The sequence below is a fragment of the Osmia lignaria genome, chromosome 14 (genome assembly GCF_051020975.1).
Source record: "Osmia lignaria lignaria isolate PbOS001 chromosome 14, iyOsmLign1, whole genome shotgun sequence".
Taxonomy (NCBI): Eukaryota; Metazoa; Arthropoda; class Insecta; order Hymenoptera; family Megachilidae; genus Osmia; species Osmia lignaria.
Window position 1 is genome coordinate 3,076,090 of NC_135045.1, and position 25,296 is coordinate 3,101,385.

At 39.8% G+C, this 25,296-nt stretch overlaps 1 protein-coding gene across 11 annotated transcripts; it reads right to left on the reverse strand.

The window, feature by feature from the left end:
- Nucleotides 1–935: 935 nt before the first annotated feature.
- Nucleotides 936–24,275, reverse strand: CdGAPr (GTPase-activating protein CdGAPr). Of its 11 annotated transcripts, none has more exons than XM_034330531.2 (8): nucleotides 23,672–24,275; nucleotides 20,127–20,329; nucleotides 10,442–10,547; nucleotides 9,745–10,149; nucleotides 9,200–9,542; nucleotides 8,678–9,011; nucleotides 7,687–8,608; nucleotides 936–7,606 (listed from the first exon to the last, which is right to left on the reverse strand). In XM_034330531.2, the coding sequence occupies exons 3-8, from the start codon at nucleotides 10,520–10,522 to the stop codon at nucleotides 5,177–5,179; spliced, it is 4,515 nt and encodes a 1,504-aa protein (XP_034186422.1). In that variant the 5' UTR covers nucleotides 10,523–10,547; nucleotides 20,127–20,329; nucleotides 23,672–24,275; the 3' UTR covers nucleotides 936–5,176. The 11 variants fall into 11 exon arrangements, with proteins under 11 accessions (XP_034186422.1, XP_034186416.1, XP_076548379.1 ...); XM_034330525.2 differs by having other exon boundaries at nucleotides 10,442–10,579; nucleotides 20,127–20,326; nucleotides 23,672–24,274; XM_076692264.1 differs by having other exon boundaries at nucleotides 10,442–10,579; nucleotides 23,672–24,274.
- Nucleotides 24,276–25,296: the final 1,021 nt, after the last annotated feature.

Below are 25,296 nucleotides of genomic sequence, written 5' to 3' on the forward strand. Positions count from 1 at the left end.
TCTCTTCCGGCACCGCTCGAGTGGTCCTCACCTTTCAACCACTCTATCACCCCGTTTAAAGAAGTAAAGACCAAAGGTCCTTTACCGTTTTAAGAGGTTAGACCGGCTCGAATAGGAGTTTATTCGCGATGACAATGTGACGCGGGTACACCGTTGTCCCCCTTATTAAATCACCGATACACTGGCCTCGCTTTATACACCGAAGACGAAACATCGAGTGGATATCGAATTCACCGTTGAATCGAGCCACAAAGATAGGATAAAGAACTAAAGACCACAGGTTTTTCACAGGTTTAAAGTGTTACTGTGTTCTATACACGACACACGGCACAACGTGTTCGCGGGCTTGCCAAATTGGCGGGAAATTCGTACACGATCATTAACGTACGAATACGTAGACGAGACAACTAGCGCGTATGATGTAACGAGCATTCGCTATGCCACCTATCAGCAATTTCTGTAATTAAATTTGAATTCAAATTAATGTCAAATCATACAAATTTAATTATCAAAGTAAAAGAAGAATGATTATGGACAAATTACCTTAACACCTTAAACACTGTCCTAACCAAGAGACAGGTTTTCCATAGAACACAAGAATCAGGTTGATTTCTCCAATATTTATAGTATTTATATTTGTTTACATATAATTTTCCATATATTATAATTATAATCGTAGTAGGCAAAACAGTAGTATCGTTTAATAACAGAACAATCGTACGACGAAATACAACTAAAAAAAGACAAGATAGTAGAGCGAAGTAGAAGAGAGAAAGGGGGATGGAAATAGAAATACGTCCAGTTCGACGAACGGTGGGTATTCAACGCTTAAAAACAAGATTACTATTAGCCCATTTTTGCAACTACACTGGAGGAGGATTAGATTTCGCTTAGTTTTTCATAGGAAATGTTATTCTCTAGTAGGCGCCTGTTACTTATTTTTTTTCTTTTTTTTTTTTTTTTGTAGTTTCTCTCCTTTGTTCTCAACAACCCTACAACTATACCTAATTTTATATCCTTGTATAACCGCGACAATCTCAAATTATTAAAAAATATACATCCTACGTGTGTACCGTTATTGCGCATTGTATTGTGCAGAAGTACTCTCGTAAATAGATGTATCCTCGAGGTTTTTATTTCTTGTATTAGGCAATTACCTGTTTAATATGTATAATACCGCTAACTAGGCCTTTCTCCCTTAATTACACTTGGTATCCAGGGAAGCAGCTATCGAAGATCTTTCTTTAAATACTTTGTTTCATTTTTAATATTTCTAAACACGATTCTTCACTCTTAGTCTGTCTTTGGGGGAAGCTAATTACTTGTGCATGCATATCATTTTTACGGGTTTTCATACACGCTTACGATTCACTGACGAGCATCAAACAGAAGAATAATTATTCATCATCATCGGCAAGATAATCAAGCATTGATCATTTGACTTATCTGATGAATGAAAAAATAATATTTTTTTTTTTAAGTTTTGTATGTAACTAAAAATTATTTTTCATAGTAAATGCATTAATATTCTAACAGACGGTAATGTTTTTAATACTTAAAATGCAAGTACAACTTTGAACACTAATAATACTAATTAAAAAGTACACATATTTTTCTCATGGAAATGTAAATTAGAGGGCAGTATCGAATGATCATTGCTCAATCACGAGTTCATCATGGTTCAATATACAAAATAAGACGAAGATTAAAAGAAAAAAAAAAAAAATGAAATGAAGGAATTGACGATACTACCGGAACAATTTGCAACGCTTAAAACGCAAATTGTTACAGTCTTTCAGACGCGTGCCATTGAAACGTTTATACTTCGTTACAGCGTTGAATAAGTTTTTTCGTGAATGCTTTAACAAGCCATCACGCGTACACATCGAACAAGAGAAATTCTAGCGATAAAGAGCGTTTCGGACAATAGGAATAATCAACTGTATAGATTATTTAATAATCATCCATATTGTTCGCAATCTTTCAATTATTACAATTCTATACGCGTTGTCTCGACATTTTAATGCTCGTGACACATTTTTCTTTTTAATCTCTCACTCATCGTTATCATCGTCACAGCAAACGTTATAACATTCATAAAAAGAAAGAAAAAAAAAACATTATCTTGAATTTTCAGCACACCATCGGGTAAGATATTGTTTTTTTTTTCGTTTCTTTTTTTTTTCTTTAAAGGCTCTGTGCTTGGTCGTCGAGTTTTGCTTTTTCTTGTTCGTTTTACCAGAAAAAAGAATAAGAAATATGTTACATCTTGTACACTACGATTCGTGTTATAAAAAAATACAGAAAACCGCGAATCTGGCATGTAAAATTCTGAACGATATTGAAAACGTGTTCGCGCTTCTTGCAAAACAGATCCTTTTTTCTTTTGAGCATCTTCAGGATTATGAATAGACAAACACGGATGAAAATATACAGTGTGACGTCTTTCTTATACTTTTGATTATTGTTCGTAGTTGAAAGAACAAGATGCAGAGATCGCGATTCGGTTGAAGATAAAACGAGCTTCCATTTTATCAACTTTGTCATTTATCCGACCTTCGAAACGACTGAAAGTCATTGGAATCGATGGTGATCAATTCTTGAACGATATACGGGGTGCCTTATGGATATCTTCGATAATTATTATTTATTTTTTTTTTTTAATTGTCAAGAAATGATCCTTGAATTTAACGAGCACGCGACATCGCGTGAGGGTAAATAAGACACCTCCGTTGAATGGCAGGAAGAAAAGAAATTGATAATCAAACTGAAGATATGAATACTAAACCAAAGAGTGAAGTAAAAAACGTGATCGAAAAAAGTTGTACGTATAAAAGAAACTATAAAAAATTGGAATTGGTATTTTATCCTAGTGGCACGAAGAAAGTATTTCTATCAAACTGAATTGCAAAAAATGAACAAAACCGATAGTAATCTTGATTTCAAGCAAAAACATCTTCGTTTTACACTGATAGTCAAACGAAAATATATAAATTAATATATTACATGTCGACTAAATAATTAGCATATACAAAAGAAAAACATGTTATAGATTGATCGTGGACCAGTCCACGACAATTAAGGAAAAAAAAAAAAAAAAAAGAAAATACATCAACGACGTGTATCGAATACTTAAGAAATAATACAGTGAAGATTGAATCCTAAAAATTAAGAAAAAAAAAAAAAAAATGGGATGGGAAAATTTTGCAGTCTCTAATGAAGCACAAACGAAGATCCATCAAAATGTACCAAAGATTCTAATCTAAAAATAAAACACGAAACATTAACGAGTATTCTAAACTTTCTCGACATCAATGACATCGCTAACAGAGTGTAAATATATTTTTAAAAAATCTCTAATTAAGTGCTATCTCAGCTGTGACAAGCTTGGAAAGGTATGTATAAAAATGAAAAGAGAAGAGAAACAAGACGACGAATCAACAAAGATTCTGAGATACAAAAAGCAAGAAAAATGCTTGGACATCGATACACGCACCTCGTTATCATCGAACAAACGATCTATGATCGAGCGAAATCACGGTTCACGGTACATATATAAAAAATATTCAGTTCAATCAGCAACAAGAAAATTTACAAAAAAGGGAAGCGTTTCGATTTTAATTACTATAACCCAGCTATGCGAATCGAAGGCGTTCATTAAAACGTTCAAGTCCTTTGCACTTGTGTACTTCGAGCCTGCATCGAGCGAATATTTTTTTTTTTTAATTTTTTCTTTTTTTCATTTCATTCTAGAAATTGGTTTTCCTCTCGTGCAACACGAGCAGTACCATTAAAGTGTACGTACAGGATGTTCTGAGAAGTTTATGATAAATTTTTAAATATTTCATAATTATCAATTAAAAAATGAATCCATTCGATAACTGTAACTAACCAGACACGATTTAAAAAATATCAATTATAAAAATTCATATCATGAAAACTTCAATAATCTTACTCTAAATATGGGTAAAAAATTTCTTTAAACATCCTGTACGTATAATTACACGCCTCTTAAAAAATCACCATGACTAAAGAATCAGATCAACCATTACAGACAAGAGTATTTTATAAATTTGTACGTTTAAACTTAACTTCTCGATAAAATTTTCAAACAAGCCTACACAGCAACCGGTGGACAAAGGAATTTCGCGTGCAAAGGGTGGTTTTTCAAAAACGAATCGGTCCTCCCGATACCAACACACTCTGATACACGTCGATCAATTATGTAAATGTTCGATTAACAGAACAGCACGACAAAACGCATCTAAGGTTCTAAATAACGAGACATCTTTGGGAACGATAACAATAATAATAATAATAGTAATAATAATAATAATAATAATAATAATAATAATAATAATAATAATAATAATAATGGAAAATGATCCTCGTAATAACAATAACAGAAATAATCTAATTACGTATTAATCTCGATTAAGTAATAAATTAAGAACACACGTACGAATTATCGTCGAACTGTTCTGCTAAATAAAAAAAAAAAAAACACAAAAAAAAAACGAATAAACTTCTTTCTCGAACTCCTTTGAAAAGAAAGCTCACGTATCCTCTTCCTTCGTTACACTACTCGAATATTCGAATCTCACGCTTTAACCCTTTACACTCGAATATAAATACACACGTAAATAGAATCGTCACTTTAAAATATTTAAAAGATAATACTTGGAAAAATATATATATAAAGAAATACCTGAATGGCAGAGAAAGTATAACAATTTTTCTTTTTTTTTTTTTTTATAAGTATTATAGATCGGTGAAAAAGTTGATCGTTTGTGCATAACCATTTGTTTTCGAAATTGGACCTCGACACGCTTCTCCGAATGCTTGGAACTTTTAAAATTACAATTTGGTCGGATTCCCTACGATCTAATATAACATCGCTAACGACGAGTTTCCTTTACACGGAACAATTTGAAACGTATCCGTTTCTAAATACTCGATTAAATCTACCGTTGTTTCAAGATGAAATATTATTATTGTTATCTCAAAGATAGATGGTATAATCTGAGAGCAAAGGGTTAAACGTAACACGGTGGATAGAACGAGCAGTTCTCATTGGAATCGTTAACAAATAATTCCCTTATACGACGCGACTTTCAGGCAATAATATGGTCGTCTAGATTCGACCCAGAGAAACTCTTTAGTAAATATTTTAATATCAATGCAGAGAGGGTCTAGAGGCTCTCTGTTTTAACCTAGCTAAAAGTGCCTGTTCACCGTCGTCCTCCGTCTTCGACAACATTCCTCGAAAGCTTTCCGACCTGTACTTATCCCTCAAGAACGTCCTTCTCTCCTCTTTGTACTTTTCTATTCGTTCTCTGCATTGAGGATCGCCCAGGTCCAAGCCGCCCAGATTCTTCAGATGACTTTTATCCGTGCTGCTGGAAGAACCGTTCGAACCAGAGCCAACATTCGGCGTCGAGCTATGCTGTGTATCCTCCATAGACTGTTTCACAGGAAGACGTGCTTCCTCTGTCATTTTATTGAATTTTGCTTCGTCCAAGGATCTACTTAACGATGCTCGACTGGCTCTGGCATGACGAGCTCTCAAACACGGTGGCAAATGTTGAGTATTGTTAACAGCTGGTTCCTCGGATTTTCCTCTAGCAGAGTCCAACTCCTGTCTCATCTTTCTTTCGCGAACTATCTCTCTGCCTATTTCGGAATCGAAGCTTCTGCGATCCTTGTTGCTCTCAGGCTCGTACCTCTTTCTAGGAGGAAGGGACAAATCGCCGACCATACCGCCTGATAATCTTTGCAACGCCAACTCTTGCAGTATAGCAGCAGTGTCTCGAAGAACTATGGAATCATCGACCGGAGACGATGCGTTTGAGAAAGAGCACGACGAGTTGAGGGATGTTGATTCGGATGCACCTTCGGGGGGATGAGCCATCTCGCTTGGTTCCGCTGCGTTCTCCGACGGTATCACCACCTCTATATCCTCCTCTTCCAGTTGATTGCTCTTCAGATTGTTACATTGAGACGGTTTATCGGTACGAGAAGAGAATTGCTTACGCTGTTGACTCTTCTGAGGAGATTCTTTCTGAGATACGTACTCGTAGCTTTGGCACTTGTCTGGCTTTTGACAGCGTTGCTTGTTACTGTCGGAAAGGGGTAGCTCGAGGTCCTGTTTCTTGGTCGATTGGCTCGAGAAAGAACGTCGATCGGCGGCGACTTGGAATTGTGGCTTCTGACGCAGCTGCAAGGAACGTCGGATACCCTTTTGCTGGTAGTCCAAGCTCCTTGTAGAACGCTGAGAATTTTCGAATACCTCGTCATCGTCCTCCTCTGATCCCAGTACCTCTTCCTTTTTCATCGAGTTTTCGTTGAACGATTTAGTATCATCGAGTTGCGAGTAGCATTCGGTGGCCTCGTGATCCATTTCACTGGTTTTCTCGTTTCCGTTGTTCCGTTCGTGTACGATATTCGAAAAAGTATTCCCAGAATCGACTAAGCCGAAGCTCGTTTCGCTTTCAAATGCCCCGGATGATCTTTGCGCGGTACTCTGCCCCTCGAGTTCCCTGTTGTCAGCAACGTCGAAGGACATCTCTCCGGATTCCTGTGGTAGAACAGGACTCTCCGTCAGGTCGCTGACACCTATGCAAGATGTGTCCGTATCCACCGTCGAGCCCATGGTTAGATCCAACGAGGTTCTAGAAACATTCTCCGACATTGATCTTAACTGCGGCGTATCGGTGGCTATCGCAGGATTCACGGTTCCTTCCAGAGGATCCTTCGGACTGCTCGACTCGCTGGTTGGAGTGGTGATCGAATCGGTACCCTCCACTATCACCCATTCACCGGAATCGTTGGTGTTCGATGCGATCTGAGGTGTATCGGTGTTGGTGAACATCTTGTCGGAGCTATCGCAAATAACGAAGCCGGAATCGGGTAGATCCTCGATGGTCTGTTCGCAGGACATCGGAGAATCAAGATCGGTTAATTCGTTTCGAAGAGCGTTCGAATTTCCAGCCATGGCGTCGTTTTGCGAGTCGATCGACTTGTTCGTCGAGGTATCGTGTTTTCGTACGTCCAAAGTGTCTCTGCTGTCGTTGAGGGACTTGTTCTCCTCCATGTGACAAGAGTTTTTACACAGAGACGTTATTTTACTAGAGTCCATCTCGTTCGGACGAGACGTTAACCTATCGCAAGGCGTCATCTCTTGGTCAACTACGTCGGACATCAAATTCGACTCGTTCGATGTCTTCTGAGCCTTGGAAGACTCCTTGTCATCGTACATGTCCACGCGTTTGTCGTACGTAATTATCCTCTCGCAGGACTTTGCGTTACTCTGACCATCTATGTTTACGGATAACCTATGACTAGGGTCGGATGATTTATCGGAAGACACGCTAGTTCTGTTCAGCTTGCTCGCGTTGCTTTGATCGTCGTCGATCTCTAATGGTAAAGTGAAACTTCGAAAACTTATCCTAGGACTATTAGCCGGCACAGGCGACGTAGAGTGAGGCGTTCCGTGTAGGGTGGCCGGTGTCAGCGGTGTCGAGGCTTCGGATAATAAGGGAAGGTATCCCGGGGTTGGTAGAGGGGACGGGGTATCCATACTGTGCACATCCGCGGATACCATCACCTGTGAACAAGGAATTAAATTTGTTAGCTTGGAAGTAGGTTTACGAAGGGAATGGTACCAGACTGAATTAATTACTTTACCTGATCAGGACTTTGGCTATCGATGAAGCGCAACTCAACGTCGCACTGCAGTCTTTCCTCCAATCGTGATCTCTTCCTCTTGGATCCACCGGTAGCAGCAGCACTCTGGGTTCCCTCGGTTCGTTGCCGTCGCGGTGACGCTTCGACCGACGCCACTCCGGCGCTCTCCTCTTCCGAGAACATTCGCATTTCTCTTTCCTCCAGGTCAAAGTTAAGCTGTATCTCCGACAGATCCAACGGCGACGCTGTATTCGGTGCGTCCGCTAGATGATCGAAATACGAATCATGCGAAACTGATCGACTGTGCCCACAGGGTCTAGCTGGTGGAGGTCCTAGAAGAGGACCTAAACTGTCCTCACCGTCCAAACTATCCGCACTTTTCACCGGTCTTAATCGCCGTAAGGAGTTTAAGGAACTTGGCACCGTTTCTGCTTGAGGTGGCGTGCCAACTTGTCTCGTCTTCCCTCTGGCACCCAGTCCACCTCTACCGAACAAAGCTCTCCAGTTCAACGATGGTGAACGCTTCGAGCCGTTTCTCTTTCGCGGTAATTCTATGACCGTATGGTAATGTAATGGTAACCCGGCTGGACCAGCGCCCACTTCGATGTAATCAGGCTCGCCTCTAAGGCTTCTGTTTCGTGCCTCCTCCAAACTGAGCAATCTCGCGGGCGTGGTAATGGCCAACGATTTTGGCCGACCGACCGGACCGTCCCCGAATATTAATTCCGCGTAACAGACTAAGAATTCCGTAACCACAGCTTGAACGCCAACGCCCTGCAGTGCTGCTACGCCTCCAACTTCGAGTTCCTTGCATCTAAGCAGATTCGGTGCCCACACGATTGCCACGTTACGCGGGGTCATGCCAGTCTCAGCGCCTCTGGCCGCGACTCTCACCAAATGCCGCATCAGATACTCCAACGTTCTACGACAAATACAAATATTTTCATTTTTTTCATTACAAATGGTAAAAGTTTCTTTTTCCAACAATTACCTGTAATGCGGTGGTGGTAATTTTCTAACGGTTTCTCTCATTCGCCTCAATCTTTCCGCATCGGTACTGGCTTGAACCGCGCTAACGAACGTAGAATACAGCTGATACGTACAGAGGGGATTCGGTAATTCTCTAAAGTACATTTTCAATAGAGAAGCCACCGAATGGATGTCTTGCAGAATACTTTCGTCGGAATGCAACGCAGGGACACGATCCTCGTCAAAAGCGTTTCTTAGTCTTTGAATATTCGATGTTACACCGCTCAGACGGTATATACCGTCCACCAAGCCATGGTTCTCGATGAATTCAGCGCAACACGTTAATACAGTAGGCACTGGGAATATTTGAAAAAGAAAATAAACGTTAAACAGAGCAGTATACCGTTGAAGAAATATTACATTAACCATTACGAGGTCCAGTTCATTGTGTACATACATTCAATTTATGTTGAATGCGTTGAACACTTCCAGTTAGAAATCACAATTGGACCGTAAAGGGTTAAATGTCGGATGTGAAAAGTACCTGTACACGTACCATCTTGTCCGGAGTTCAAAAGATGTTCCCCTAAATCACAACCAAACACGCGTTCCTTCAGAATTCCTGACTGTTTCAGCCGTCTCCTAGACGGTCTGTTCAATATGAACGATCTGAAAAAAGCTATTAGCTTCCCGTGTTTCCTCAGTACTGGCTTAACCGGCAACTTCGATCTGACTGTCGTCGACACGGTCAAATGGCGTGGAACTTTGTCACCGATCACAGCCACGCATTCAGCCGGAAAGAAACCAACTGCGAATCCGTGCTTTCCACGCCACCAGGTGCTTTCCCCTGGAGGTGGCATGTCTATTACTGAAATCATGTCTCCAACCTGAAATTCATAAATCGTTAAACATTTCATATCCCACTTTTATAACTGGTAACGATTATACAAATAACTTTGAAATTTTTTTAATTCACTGCCATTAACACGGAAATGTTTAAGTTTCAGCTCCAAATTGACTTTCTAAATTTTGAAAATGGCCCCTCGATACGCAACGAACCTAATATCGATTACGAAAGCGATAGAATACCTGGAAGGAGATTTCATCCGGTGCCTGTGCCGCGTAAGGTCTAACCGCGTAAGCCGCGGCTACAGCAGGTGTATTAATTGGACAGGAATCCGATTCCGGCACGAGGATTCTTCTTCCTCTATTGTCTAGTTGCAGCCAATTCAATACCGGACCGCAATTTAGGCCTTCATGATTCAACTGGGAGAACCTGTTCAAATAATCCCTCAGTATGTCGCAGGTGTTTTTCGGCCGTGTGTCTGGAAGCTTCGCCAACGACGAGAACTTCCTGTCGAATATGCACCGATGCAGTTGCTTGTCGAACATCACGAAATTATCGTAAGATCGTTGCAGGGTCCAGCACGCGTCCCCGGATGTCACTCTGACCGCGTAGCTGTCTGAATCATTGGTGCCTTCGCTAAGCGAAACCTGCAGACAACACGTGATTACATTATCTTTAGAATGGTGTAAGGCTACTCGTTTTTAATTCTCAGACGGTGGCCCCCTGGTCAATCTTGAATTACCAAACCGGTGACAGTGATAAAAATTAACCAGTCAAATTTCCAAACGAAATGCAATCTCGTATGAACCTCGCAAAATTCCGAGTAATTAATATTATTTTTTTAAAAATTCTTTTAAGTCAGGCACCGCCGTCTGAGGATTATTCTCGGCAACTTTTTCAAGATTAAAAATAATGACTTTATTCACGAATGTAACTGACCTCCAAGGAACTGAGTTCAACATGTTCGTAATGAAAGTGGGCACACTCGTCCAATTTTGGAAAGCGTGCTATACTGCCCATGTTGCTGCCAGAACTGATCGGTGTACTGAAATCGTCCGTTCGATTACATCCTAATCCCTGTGTTCAATTAAAAATTTAACGATATCTATCAATTATCATAATCGCACACATTCGCACGCTCGCGCATACACACATTCACGATCCTTAGTACATTTGTTACCGAACCTGAGAGGCAATGAACGTGTAGACACTAGAACAACCAAATTGAAGATTTCAAATTTCTTTTTCGAATTTGAATTACGATGATTTTCTTCAATTTTAAAATAAATATACATTCAACACCGGTTGCTCTAGTTACTAAAGATCGTTGAATCAACAAATTCTCCTCTAAAGAAAAAATAAAAATAAAATTTCTATGAAAAGAATTTTTCATACCACAAAGCGATCGACAGATTTATCGGCAATGATGAAAGCTGTACGAAATAAAACGCTTACATTTTCAATCTACTTTGAAAATAAACTCTACCAAATTCACACTGTATATTCGACAGCTGCTAACATTATTTCCAGCAGAAACACGTTTTTCTATAATATAAAGATTAGCCTTCGCTTTTGGTTGTATCGTCGAGTAACCGTGGTATCGGCAACAGTTTGTATCCCGAATAAACTTATTATGTAAGTTTGACGAAGGCTTTAAACGAGTTTCGCTGCATCGCGTTTAACACTGGCAGAATATGGAGGCAGTCTGTGAAGGCAATTGAAGGAAGACGGTTCAGATGAATCATCCGTGCACGGAGAATTCGAATTAACGAGGGGACTGGATGCACGACATTCGGGTCACCGATTTACTTCCAATTTCGTCTACTCCTTTAGCGTACATCTTTTTTCACGCTAATCGGATAATCCTTTGATAAATCAGCAGGGCACGGCCTCCGGCTCGTCTCACCGAGGGCTCGTTTAAGGTGCATCGTGATAAATGATCGAATTTATTTATTACTCTTTGTACATTGCAGATTTTTTTATTACAATGTTGAGAATCTGGTTCAAGGTAGACACGACAGAGGATGGTAGAATTTTAATTTTTCTTTTTCGTTGCAACATCGAGAATCTGGGTCAAGATATGTTCTTTAATTTGAAAGCATATCCCATTACATATTCCATTTAATTTTACGATTAATAGCAAACGTGGAGATACGTGAACTAGAACTTGAGAAGTTTGAAGCTGAGCCAGGTTGCCCCGCTTGGACACCGAAGGAATAATAGATGATTTCATGAACCTCGAGATCTTTTCGTTACTGTTAAGCGACTGGTGAGATTTCAAAGGAATCAATGTCGTAAACGTGTTTCTGGCGCCCACTGATCGACACATATGGCTGAAAAAGAAAAGAATCGGAAGTCAAGGCAGCCTTTCAAGCCCGCGTACAAGGGACTTCCTCTTTAACAGTCGAGAGAAACGGTAGAGTAGACTTTCAATTATAAGAGCACTATCAATTATCTCGTTTGTCCAGCAACCTTACGTCTCACTGCTCACGAATAACCTGACCTACGAATGCACAAACTACTGGCTGGTGAAATGTAAAAGGAGCCTTTTCATTTTACCTTTATCATCGTTTATTAAGCTTTCGTAGAAAAACCTTCGGGCTGAAAACTCGACGTTCTCAAAACCCATTTCACCCATAATTAATATAATCAGTCGTTATACGCGGGTTCAAAGGCTGAATTCGTATAGAAATATATTTACTAAAATGACTATTTTCCCTAGGCAATTTTTTAAGAAAAAATTATTTTCTAATCTAGGGAATTCTTTAGAAAGGAATAGAATTTTTTTTAGAAAAATAGGGATCCCCATGTCTCAGGGTGGCTTCTCGGAATTCCCGGGTACCCGAACTGCCCCGTGGGTATGCCCGGGTTCCGGGCCCTCACCCTAGCCCACCCCTTTCCCAGACTCCCGCCTTGCCCCTTAGGCGGTCACCGGGAGACTGACGATGTAGGGGACAAGGCCCCATATATATAGGCCTCTGGCGGACCTCCACCCGCGTATAAACGTTCGCGCGGGAAAATTTGAATTAATGTTTTACCTACTTTGTTACTCGTACGCTTACATACTAAATTTTATAATTATATTGCTGTTTTCCTTATCGAAGCTTGATTTGATCGTGAGTATAAAGCAAATTACGATGATCCCCAAACGAAGCAGTAAAAAATAATGCAAAATCACAAACAACCCATCTCGCATGCATAATGCATTCAAGAAGCAGCATAATAATCATTTCCTTCATTACAATATTTGTCCAAGAACGATGACGAACGAATAGAAGGCTAAAACTGACTCAATTATGAGGTCACTGAATTTTTCGTCCACGTGTAACATATATCTTTCATCATTTTATACATAGCATAGTCGATTCACTAAATCTTACAACGTTTCCACAGATAAAAATAGAGTAACTACAGCATTAAAAAAGAAATTAGTAATTCGTGAAACAAGTATTTCAAATTTTTATACGAAATATTTCCTCGATTTTTTCTTTTTCAAAAATAAATAGTTCAACAAAGGACGATGAAAAAGGATTAAACTTTAATTACTTTGAGATTATCGGTGAACCAAGAACACAAATTCGACGTGGAAAGGATGAAAGGAAACGGTGGCCTGGAGGAGATCGCAGTGCGGATGGGAATCAACGAAGGAGTGCAACTTGTGTGTTATTTGGGTCATTGTATTTTTTGGCAAGGTTCAGGCAAACATCGGAGCCACTCTATACGTATAAACGAGCACTGTTCTCTCCCCGTTGGATCTGGCAATCGCTTGGAAACGATCGTTCCGCGCTGCCTCCTGCTTTACGCTTCTTTAAACCCGATTTCGCTGCCAATCCGCCTTCGCATTTGTCCGTAAATTTCTATAATTGGAACCTCTACGATAGCCGCAGTCGTAGTCGAACGTAATCGGCTCGACTCCACCGGTTTCCGCGAAACGTTTAATTTATAATTTCAATAGAATTTTCATCTAACTTACTGGCGTGCGTCGGTTTATATAAATTTCCGTTCTTTATTAATTTTAACATGGAAAAAAAGAAATAAATAAATAAAACGATTTTAGTCCAGGACTGAGGAATTACCAGGCGCATAAATTTGGAAAATTCGAAAACGCTCTCGAGAATTAGTTGATGGTATCGGATCGATGCACGGTTAAATTCTTACGAGGTCACGAATATATCTTCCAATCGACGCGTGTAACCGCGGAAAAATTCGCGAACGGATAAAGATAGGATCGCATCGATGATCGATTCGAGACGGTGTAAGCCATGCGAACCGAAGCGTTAAGTTTATTAGCCAGACTAAAAAAGATCTATCGAAAGTTTCCTACGTTTTTAAGGGTAGCAACGCGATTGGAAAGCGAGAGAAGTGACGAGGCAGCAGATCAATCGACGAGATACAATGAGGAATCGAACATGTAATAAAATAAATAAACGCAAGCTAATCGAAACGGCATACTTTCAAAATATACGACACTACACAACGAATACATAACAAGGGTCGAAGATTACGAACCGCAGGAGATAAATGCAGCAAAGTCAACACGGCTAGCAGATCCTTTTTTTTTTTTCGAAGTAAACGTAGGTTGACGTGGTATAGATTCGTATATAGGTCATGCGGGAATGAGTAAAGTTTAACAGGAAGCCAATAATTCGATCATCTACGAATCAGGACGAGCGAAATGGGGTAGAAAACCGGAACAAGGACGAACCTCGTAGGGCGAGTCCATTAGACTAGATCACGCCTACCGTATGTGGAACTAAACGATCAAATGAAAAATCGAAAAATAAAGAAATTCCATGAACAAATCGTATCACAAGCGTTCCGGTGATATTCTCAATTTTATAAAGAAGCAAGATAACACGGTTTCTTCCAAGATAGATATTCACGAGGCACAGTCGAACGTTTGAAAAATCAGAAAGAAAGGGAAACGTAAACGAGCCAATGAAAGGTTGCAACACTACCTGAACGCTCCCCAAGAAAATTTCGATAAACCGATACGAGATCCTTAAACACATCAGAAATCCTGTTGATCTACCGGTTGATTATCCATCAGAATGCACACCACGAAGAAGATGAAGAAGATTTATAGCAGAACGATACGTCCGTCGAAGGAGACGAGAGAAGAGGTCGGCGGACGAGGAAGATGTATTCGTCGGGGACGAACAACTACCTCGAGACGGCTGGAACAGCTGGCACAGCTGGTGAGAACGCGACGCATAGCGTCGCGAGAGACAGGACGAGCGTGTACGCGGCTCGACGTCGCGGGAGATAACCGCGAGAGTCGGAGGATCGTCGAGTCGACGCGACTCGACGCGACTCGACGCAGCGCGGCGGCTCGACGTGCCGAAGGACTCGTTTTCGTCGATGACGTTTCCCACCGACGACGAGCGACGAGGATGGCGAACAGGGTGCCCCGACGAACCGCCACGATTCCGTCCATGTCCGCGTTCGAATCCACTGCTCCGTTCCGTCGAGTCGGGGGAAACTGGGTCACCGAGTCACCATCCAGCCTCCGCTCCGCTTCGTTTCGCACCGCACCCGCTTCGGGATGCCACCCTTGCGCCACGTCGACAACGAGAATCTATCGTCACCGCTGGGATTTCAAACCCTTCTACTTCTGACACCGCGAACGCGATATACTTTGAAGGCTCGACAATTTTTTGTAGATTCGATTTTTCGAAATCGTTTGGTACGCAATGCGGATTGGACGGTGGAAGGGTGAGCAGTTTTCGGATGTGATGTGTAATACAGGGTGGTTCTGAAGTTAAATCTTTGTTCTAATCGTAATTTGTAAAATTAAGTTTCCTTAAGCGGTGAACAATTAGCCGAGACAGATGCAAGGGGTTAATTACTTTCAGACGTTAATTGTAGAGACAGAAAGCTATTTTCTTGGTATAAAAAAGGAACGGGGAAGAAACGGGGCTACATTGTATCGTTAATGCTGAAAGGTAACTGTCTTCCGCTTTTTTTGAGGGGACAGCAGAATATAGCCCGATGGAAATAATAGTTTTCAGTAGAAAACTGGGTCGTTCGAGTCTACACATCCAATCAAGCAATAATGATGGGCAACCTTGGGCGTGAAAGTAGGCCGAAGCCGGCGGCAAATAGGGATTCGGGATACAGGAAAATTAGGACTCCGATTATATGTCATAAACAGGTGATATGAAAAGCATGATCAAACTATCTTTTCAACATTTCTGCTCGAAGGTGTACATTTCACCCCGTCCCACCCATTTTACATACATCTAGCCTTCTTGCAAATTATTCTTGTACAGTTTGTAAATAAACAAGTTCACAAATGGAATTGGGATACAACGTAAGTACAACGCTCTCCGATAATTTAATGAATAATTTAAAAGCTAATACATACCAGAGTGGCTGAAGCCAGTAGGATAGAGAAACTTTGGGGTCATTGAATAGTTTTAACCTAATAGAAAAGCTCTTCTGTTATTTATAAGAAGCTCAACAATAACAATATATTTTGTATTTGATACGATAAAAAAAAAAAAAAAAGGATTAAAAGTACCATGTAGAACGTGGCATACAAGTTGTGCATGAAGGGCACTTTTGCTACGCCATAAGAAACCCTATCCAGACGGGTGAGTCACGATCCAAGTGCTGGGATTCAATCTGCGAAAAGCTGCGTAGAAAATGTACTCCTCCAACCGCACCCATCCTCGTCGGAACGACGCCTTGGAAAAACTGTACGACGTTTCCCCTCTCTTCTTTTCTTTCTTTTTTTTTTTCGTCGTCGACGTGCTTTTGAATCAATAATCCTGTACTAGGACTAGCCTTTCTTTGACCGGAAGAATTCAAAGGCCACCCCTTTTGTCTGAATTTCAATTCTTCTGAACCGGATGAAAAGTGTCCTCTTTCGTCGGTTTTTAATTTCAACGAAATAAATATTGTACTTGGCAAACGATTTGTTTATAATTTATTGTTTCGAGAACGTTGAAAGTTTGAAGGGGAAAAAAGAATTTCCTTCGAGAAATCAAGCGACCAAGAACGATTTATGTTCTTCGACGAAACAATCAAGAGTCTCGGGAGCAAAGCAAGTTTCTATTGCGTCCAACAAACGAGCGAGCTTCATTACTGCTCGCACAAAGTTGCTGTTTGCTCGCGCTATACGCCCCTTGCACTTGGTAAACTTCATCCCGGCTCGTCTTCTACTCGCCTTAAAGCTTTTTCGAATTTTAATCTCGACGCGGAAAGAATTATGGTTTATCTTTCGTGACCCGCAATAAGAAGATAACATTTATTTCTATTTTCGGAAAGAATACGAGGAGAGAGAGAGAGAAATGGCCTGGGATCAATCTAACGACCCAATTTTTTGGAGCTATACGATTCTAAGCAACCCAGGGAATATTGTATAGTGAAGTAAAAAGCAGTAATGAAACTAGGATTTTTCTAGAGTGGTGTCAGAGAATTTTGAAAATATATAATTATAAAAGTATCAACTTTCGAAGCAGATTTTTACAACAATCTAAAGCTGAAACCACATTGCTGCTTGGAAAACGCAACCCAGCTTAAAATAATTTGCTACAAATATAAATACTTTCAGCTTTTTATTCAACCTGAAACGACGCGAATTCCACGGTTTCAAACGACAACATAAATTTTGCAAAAATATTTAAAACAACGCTCCAACATCCACTCTCCAGAACTATCTCTTCTTTTTTTTTTTCTCTCTCTCGCCAGTATCCGAAGAAGAGGCTTCACTCTGCTACGTCTGGTCGACCGAGAAAAGTTCTATTTCTGGTTAGGGAACATAAAATTTCGCGCGCCATTATTTACGTCTGCTCTTTTCTTCCGATCGCAAATGATTGGAATATCCTGTCAAGCGTGAAAACCCATCCTGTGATATTTTACTCGCCGATACCTAACAGACGCCTGGCTGTTCTAACAACACCGGATTCTAGTTGTAAAAATAGGGGGATTTGCTTGGATGAAAAGGATCGTCAATCATTCCATTAATCAATCTAATCGGAAACTGGACCGCCTCGAGAAAGTACTGACCTTCTTCTATAATGATTTCAGATCACATTGATAGATGAGAAAATTACATTCATTTTTCTTTTTGATATTTATAATTCTAGGGACATTTATTTTCTAACGCTAATATACTAGGTAATGTTAACCCTTACTTCTTTTTGTTCCAAAATAAGAAATTTAAAAAAAATGAAAGAAATGTGTATTTTGCGGATAAAAGAGAAAACGAAGAGATTGCAGCACTTGGTCCCCTCCCAAGTAGCCTGGGATGAAGAAACGTAACACGATTTACTGAAACAAGAAACTAGTTCAGTGAATACCGTATTCCTTATTTGACAACGCGCGCAAGTGTACGACGACGAGTCCGGTGAATATCTTAAGCCGACAACGTAATGGATACGCATAATAATGAAGAGAAGCCTTAATTAACAGGGTCGCGTGCACTTTCGAAGGAACGCGTTGAACTTGGTGAACGAGCTGTGTGGATCCGTTAAAATAACAAGTATGCAGTTTATGAAGGCAGCAAGAACCAGCGAAACACATGTACTCGACGCGTCATGGAAGCTTGGTCGTCAATGAAAAATGAAGAAAAAAGAACATCTGTTAAAGAAAACATGCTTTAGAAGCCTAGCAACATCTTCCAGTTCACTCATCACGCCATACACGCTTTGCAAAATTTAATATTCACGAAGATGGTGTAACTTACAATTTTTGTATTATTATGTAAACTTGGATTGTAAAATTATTTTCAAAGCTTAGGATTTTTTATATTTTGAATATCAAGCTTCAAATTGGAGGGGATTTCAAAATTGTAAAAATAAAATAATAAAACCTTCCAAATGCAACTCTATCCTAAAAAATTAAATTCATGTGGTAAGGCGAGGTCCGAAAGGTTTAACTAATCGTCGAAGAAAATAGAAGGCTTCCGTCGAACGGATGGGTGTTCCAGGAGATGATGTTGGTAGGCACGCGGTAGATATACGTGTCGAGCAGTACTAGCAAAGCCTATCGATTTGCTCTCACGCCAACGAGATGGACGAACGAGACCAGAGCGAAATAGAAGCAACTTCCGCATTCTCCCGCGAATACGAGAACGAAACTTTGCTGAAACTGGTCCGAAAAGCAAACGCAAAGGCCGACCATCTTGTGTGTCTGTTATCAACGACGGAAAAGGCGAAGCCGAAAGTAGCGGAGGAGAAAAGAAAAAGCTTGGAAACCCATTGTCCCCGTTGAATAACCGCTTTTATTTGCTTGCCTGGCATCGGAATGCTTCGCTTTATTACGCTTCTGTTCTTCTCGTTCCTAGACCATGAAAAAGCAAAGCGATATTTCCACTTTGGTTTTATTCATTTCTCCTACATCCCCCGTTGCCGACATTGATTTTTCAAGACTGCGAAGATTATTATTAAATTCTATTTATCTCGGCACACTTGAATTTTAATTATTAGAAAATTCAAAGCCTTATAAATTGATTTTTCGGGAATGACCCGGGTTCCCACCCTTCCTCGTGGACTTCCCGAGGAAGAATGACGATCGGTACACGGGGCCTCATTATATAGACTCGTGGCAGACCATCAATTGGGTATGAACAATTACGCGGGGAATTTGAATCAATATTTACTTTGTTATTCTAAATTTGATAAATTTTGTTTCTAAATCATTTTTAATATCAATATCGTCAAAATAAAGAATTAGAGTATCTCCTGCTTCACCTGTACCGTCGTTTTCCTTAGGGACGCTGAAATTGATCGCGAGTGTACAGTGATACACATTAATTTTATCAAATATAAAACCAATTGGACGCGTGAAAATCGCATCTCCGTAAAAAGAGAAAGTAAACCGAATCGGAGAAAGCTGAACGATTTAAAAAGAAGATTAACGTTAAATCCGCGAGAAAAGAGGCACGCCGATGCGGTTTCCGACCTATACCAAGCGAGGCTCGTGTGAGCAATTAACAGAAAGCCGTCTGATATCATCGAGATGTAAAACGAGAATGAAAGGAAGATCAAGGTAAATTAAGGTTGTAACACCGTCGTGTCTGGACATGTTGCACGAAACCTTTCACACCTTCGCGTGCAAGGTAACAGCATTGAACGAAACTCTGTGTATATAAATATAGTGAATCAAGGAAGGATTGGCACATTCTATTTTCTTGCAAAATCATTATATTTTATCATTAGTAACGAAAAAATCGAGATTAATATCAGCCTGAAATTTATGTTCGTTCGTTACGATTTCCCTGTTGTTGTACCTGCAATTGTTACCCAACCGGAACCCATTTTTCCAGGAAACAAGCAAAATCATTACGACCGCTTTTACAAAGTTTCACTAGTTACTACGTTTTACCCGTTCGCCATAGCTGCCTAACCTAGCCTCAATTCCTATAAATTTCCACCGTTGAATGGCGTACGATTTCTTTTTAAAGGAAAAAGGGAAATTTAATTAATATAGTAATTAAACGATAAACAGCGTCTCAAATTTTCAAATGAAATTTTATCACCTAAGCTAGCAACACTTATTGATTGCCATGTTCAGAAAAAAGAAAATATTTCCTAGCAAACATGGTTTGCACTCCAAAGCATGAAATAAAAGGAGCGGTGAAAGCATGATAACTATTATATTATAATCGTTTACTTACCTTTGCAGCCTGAGGCTCGATGTCGGTTAATCGTTGAGCACGAGGCCTCTCTTGAGCCGGTCCTGGCATCCTTTGCAACCTCTCCGTGGACGAGGACGAGGAGGATGAGGATCCAGGCCTTTGGCCTGGTTTGCCACGCGCCAGGATGACGGCAGGATGTTACTTTCCTCTCGATTGAACCATTATTCCTCTTTCACGTTCTTCTGTGCAAACAATTTTCATGATACTCAGACGTCTTTATCGTCGCGCTTTTATAACAGATTTATATTAACTTATGTATATATATACGGGAACGGTAAATGGTGCACAATGGACCCAGATAAAATTTCACTTGAATCAACTTTTCATAATATTTATTCAATTTTTTTTATTTTCAATCTCATCAGATTTTTATTTAACTTTAATAATTTTAAGCTCTAATTTCTATTTGCCATTTCACATTACTTTTACCATAGCAATATTACTTAAAATAATGTTTTCCTATTGTTTTCTTTTAATTATTCAGGCGTGTGTAAATTGCGAAGCCGGGTCACCGGTGACCCCCATGGCGTTCAACGTGTTAAATTTAGCGAAACGAATTGAACTTTGAAACCTTCAATTAATTCTTAATTTTCAGTGACGTATACAGTATACTATGATTTAAAAAACACCACGATCGTTGCATTCGCTCGGTGTCGAAGGCGATCAGGTGAAAATTTCTGTTTGATATCCAGCGACCTTGCCGCGGCCTAACACCGCGTGTAGCTAAAACGATTCTCTTCAACTTTAAATCGAGCGAAAGTGTTACTCGATCGACACTCGATGACCAAATCGATCGAAACGATACTAGAATCAACGTGTTGATTGTACAGCAATTAATTATCATCACCGATAATAAGTGTATATAAATAACGAAGGTGTTCAATGATTAAAATATTCTCTCTAAACGTGCAATTATACTATCTGCAGGAAGCATGGTTAACATTAATCTCTACGGGTACTAACTTTCCAAGTTAATTAAGAAAACGACTCGAAAGTAAAAACACGTAGAAAAGTATAATAGATTCAATCTAAAGCATGTACTATAATTTCTCGTGCTCGTTATCAACCGTATTTTAGATTGAAATAAATAAAAGAAGTTGTTCATCGTTAAGAATACGTTTTTGTCGATCGTCAAATAAATACACGTAGATTTAGACTCGCGGTAGTCGCGTTTTACCGTTCGACCGTCTTGTTCAGCGGCTAATTAACAAACGCGCTCTTCCAAGGAATAACGTTTTTCATGGCGAACTGAACATCCGGTTGCACATTCGCCAGCGAAACTGACAGTTGTTTTCTTCGTCTACTCCTTTTTATTTTATTTATTTATTTTTTTTTTTCTCTCTTTCTCGTTGACTTAGGCTGAGAGCGTGCACCAGTGGCACGGTCGAGAAACGACGAAAATAAAAGTGTAACAAAGCCACAAGTAAAAAGTCTACGCCACATCCGTTCCCGTATGTTGTGCTTTTAAACGCTCAGGGGCTTGGATCGGCTCGATTGAATTCTGAACCGATGACGCACCGTTTGCGTCCTTTGGGGGTCTACTAAAAAATCGGCGACGCGCCGGGTGCGTCATATGAAAAAGTTGACTTACCGAAAAATTTATTACACAAAAGTGAAGTAATAGAGATACATAATAAAAGTTAAGGGTTATAATTATGTTAAGTACAGAGTCAGAGTTTTATAGTGAATTCGATCGATAAAGAATCCCTACAAGTTAATGTCGATCCACGTGTATGTTTAGGCTTCGTTGTCGTGCAAGTCAAAACTTGCGAGTATCCCGTTCGAGTACCGTCTTTATTTAAAAGAAATTGTATCTGAAATTTTTGCATAGAAATATTAGTCCCGGTTAAGGGAGAATCCAAAAGTTGACATAAAAATCAGCCGGTCATCGAGACGATTTTGCAAGCTTAAACGCCGTTCGCGTGTTTGCGACGGATAAGATGATACACCGTCAAGGATACGGCGCACGAGCGTAACGACAAAACTAAATAATTTCACGAAGTCGTTGACACGCTACTTGATAGAGTTTAACGAGCTTGATGGAAACGAGTCAAGGTAGGGTTTTTTCAATAGGGAGACGTTCCGATAACTTCACTATGCCAAGGTTACATTATCTTCTTTCGCGTGGTATGGCCGCTGGAATGCGTTCATTTTCTTTCAACCGATTCCCGCCTCCTTTACGTTATTCTTATTCTCATCGCGATGCCCCTTACACCCGTAACCACGTATACACCCGTTGCTTAATTGCAACCCGCACGGATTGTTTTTCCTCTATTCCGGTTGTGCAACGTATATACAATGAGAACTTAATTAAGCATCGTACACACGAGAAGCCCTTATCGTGTTACAAGCACTTCAATTCCTACATAGTAACTAAACTCTCATTTTTAACCTTCCTACCGGGACGACTCGTTGTTATTTACACTTGATACAACCACGCTTTCTTTGCACGTCACGAGTATTCATCTTACGATGGATTCATGGCCGCAGAGTGTATCAGATACGCTACCGTTAAACATTTAGCGATTCGATACGTTTACCGATCAAGAAGGTAACATGAAATTACAGAGGTGCCGAGTGTAAGTGTAGGTATGTCATAAATGCACGAGATCAATATCTTATTCCGACGGTACAGAGTCTAAGGTTAAGATCCTTCAAAGTTGTACGATAGTACCGTAAGAGTAACAGTTGTGTTCATTTTAAACGAGATGCTGTTATTAAAATACAATGAAGAGGCAAATATCTCGTATGGTTTCATAACAATTCTCTGCTTATACGTACGTATTGCGAGAGACGCTCAAAGCGAACTTCGGGTGACCGTAGCGATGGTCGTAAAGTTTGAGGTTATAAGATTTGTCGAATGATGTAAAAGCATCGATAATTCGGTTCCATACGGTAACACCGGGTTAAGTGCAATGAACTTTGCGTACAAAATTGCACAGCGATAATGAACCAAATAAATAACACACAAAGGAGTATTTGGATCGTACAAAAAAAGTTTGATAGTACAGCCGATGGAATATCGAGTGAGCAGAGAATAAACAAGCAGTAAGTAACGAACGAGTGGAATATCGACTCTCACCTGAAACCACAAACGAGGGAAGTAACGGCGGTTATGTCAGGGGAACGACAATACCGATAATTCTCTGCTGGCACATCGTAGACTAGGAAAGCCCTTTTACATCCTCCGCCATTTACTGCACCGTTACACGCACACGAACGTACACCGCGATGAACGTGTAAAAGAGACACGACGTTTACACAACTATACGATAATTAAAATTGCGTTATACGAATCAGGTGGGGTGGACTCGGAAAAAAAAATTATAAGAAAATGAGATCGGTCATTTTGATTCGTTTCGCGCGCCGATCGTACGCGAGTGCAAATAAGGCCACGTAAGGGGCACCGAAACGGCACTTGCATACTAACAAGCGGGAAGCTCCTCTTCCCTCGACGTGTGTATATTAATATACGTTAAGCCGCGTGTATACGCGCATTACAATTGGATGTATGGGTTACGTACTTGCGTGAATATATATCACCACTCCCGAAGTTGAGGATCCCTGCCTGGTGAGACAGAGAAAGACGGAGGTTCACCACGAAGAAAAACACACGTCTGCCGGAACGCGAGCCATGTTTGCCTTGGCTAATTCATCGCGACGCTCCAATACGATGGATTTTGTTGACAGTTTCGCTGTGGCATCCTCTTCCCTCTTGTTCACAGTTTTCACAAACTTCCTGACAAAGTTAGTCTTCATTTACGAACTACAACAAAACGATGTTTCCACTCTCTACTGTCAGCCCGACCTGCCTAACCTGACCCTCGCGTCTTGACTGGGGGGAAGAATGAATACTACGCTTGTTATGCGCAACTACACTTGCGCAGGATTCTGCCGGTTACATGTGACCAATGGCGGGAATAATTGAATCCTAAATATACGTAAATTCGTATTTCGAAAAGTAATTATAAAAATACGCATAGAAGGATAGTAAAAAATTCAATATTGCGCGAAATAAGTATTAGGGGAGGTTTATTCTTCTTGATATCAAGAAAAAAACCTATCACACTTGATAAAAAAACTGTTTACTTTAAATTTAGATGTTCAAAGAGCGACTGATATCATGTTCTAGTATAAAAACTTATTACATCAGTACAGTAATTCTATATTATCTCTTTCCGTTAATTTCGTAATACGTTAACTTATCAATTATCATTAATGAAAGTGTAATTTTCATGTATCAATGGTAATAGCTTAACCATAAGCGCAGTTTCTACTTGATGCGAATTGTCTACTTTCAACATGGAAAAGCACTTTTCTTTAAATTGAATATCTGAACTCTGTTTAATCACATTTGTCAATGCACTGGCAACCACGTAGCATGATTTGTAATCACTGTCCAATGGAATATAATTATTGTATATCATTTTCCGATCGTGATGAATCGTGAATTTTATACGGGGATTTAATCGTTGCAATAAAATTATTTCGTCTAATATAGTTTTTGTAAATTCTTCTACGTCACAAGCAATTAATGTATGCTGTAATATTTGAAGTACATATGTATGTATGTAAATATAATATTTATTAATGCGAGAAAGTACGTAATGACGCACAATGATCTAGCATACCTTTAATTGAAACGATAGATATCTTTTATAATGCTGAAAATTCATAAAACTTTCAGCATTTGCATTTTTAATTAATGATAAGCGTTTTTTCATACGACATAGATGCAGTACTTCGTGACAATTATGATATTCGTTCCTGTTATACACTGTAGCGACCGTTACGTTTCGAGAAACAAAATTTATACCAATAAAATCGATAAACGCTTCGTTTGCAAACGATGAAATATCATTTATAGATTGTCCATAGTTTGTAACTTGTATTATATAGCACATACAATTGTTCTTTGTTAGCGTAACATCGATGTGCGTGTATTTCATATTGATAAACGAATTTTTTGACTGCCATTGTTCGAAACCTCGTAATATCTATTTTATAGAATATGAGAAATTAAAAATAGTTAATCTTAGATTAGAACACACTGATAACAACGAAACATACGCTTTTAACGACATTTCCAAGGAAACTTGTCTCCAATACTGTTCCGTCCATAACCTTGGAAAGACTGATTTGAAACTAC

What these genes read in the sequence shown, in the direction of transcription:
- CdGAPr (XM_076692261.1), bottom strand. Translation starts at nt 14,939, where the DNA reads ATGGACGGAATCGTGGCGGTTCGTCGGGGCACCCTGTTCGCCATCCTC. An exon ending in TTGAACTCAGTTCCTTGGAG is followed by an intron (nt 10,150 to 10,441) that starts GTCAGTTACATT and finishes TGTTGTCTGCAG; the next exon opens with GTTTCGCTTAGCGAAGGCAC. An exon ending in CGGATGAAATCTCCTTCCAG is followed by an intron (nt 9,543 to 9,744) that starts GTATTCTATCGC and finishes TATGAATTTCAG; the next exon opens with GTTGGAGACATGATTTCAGT.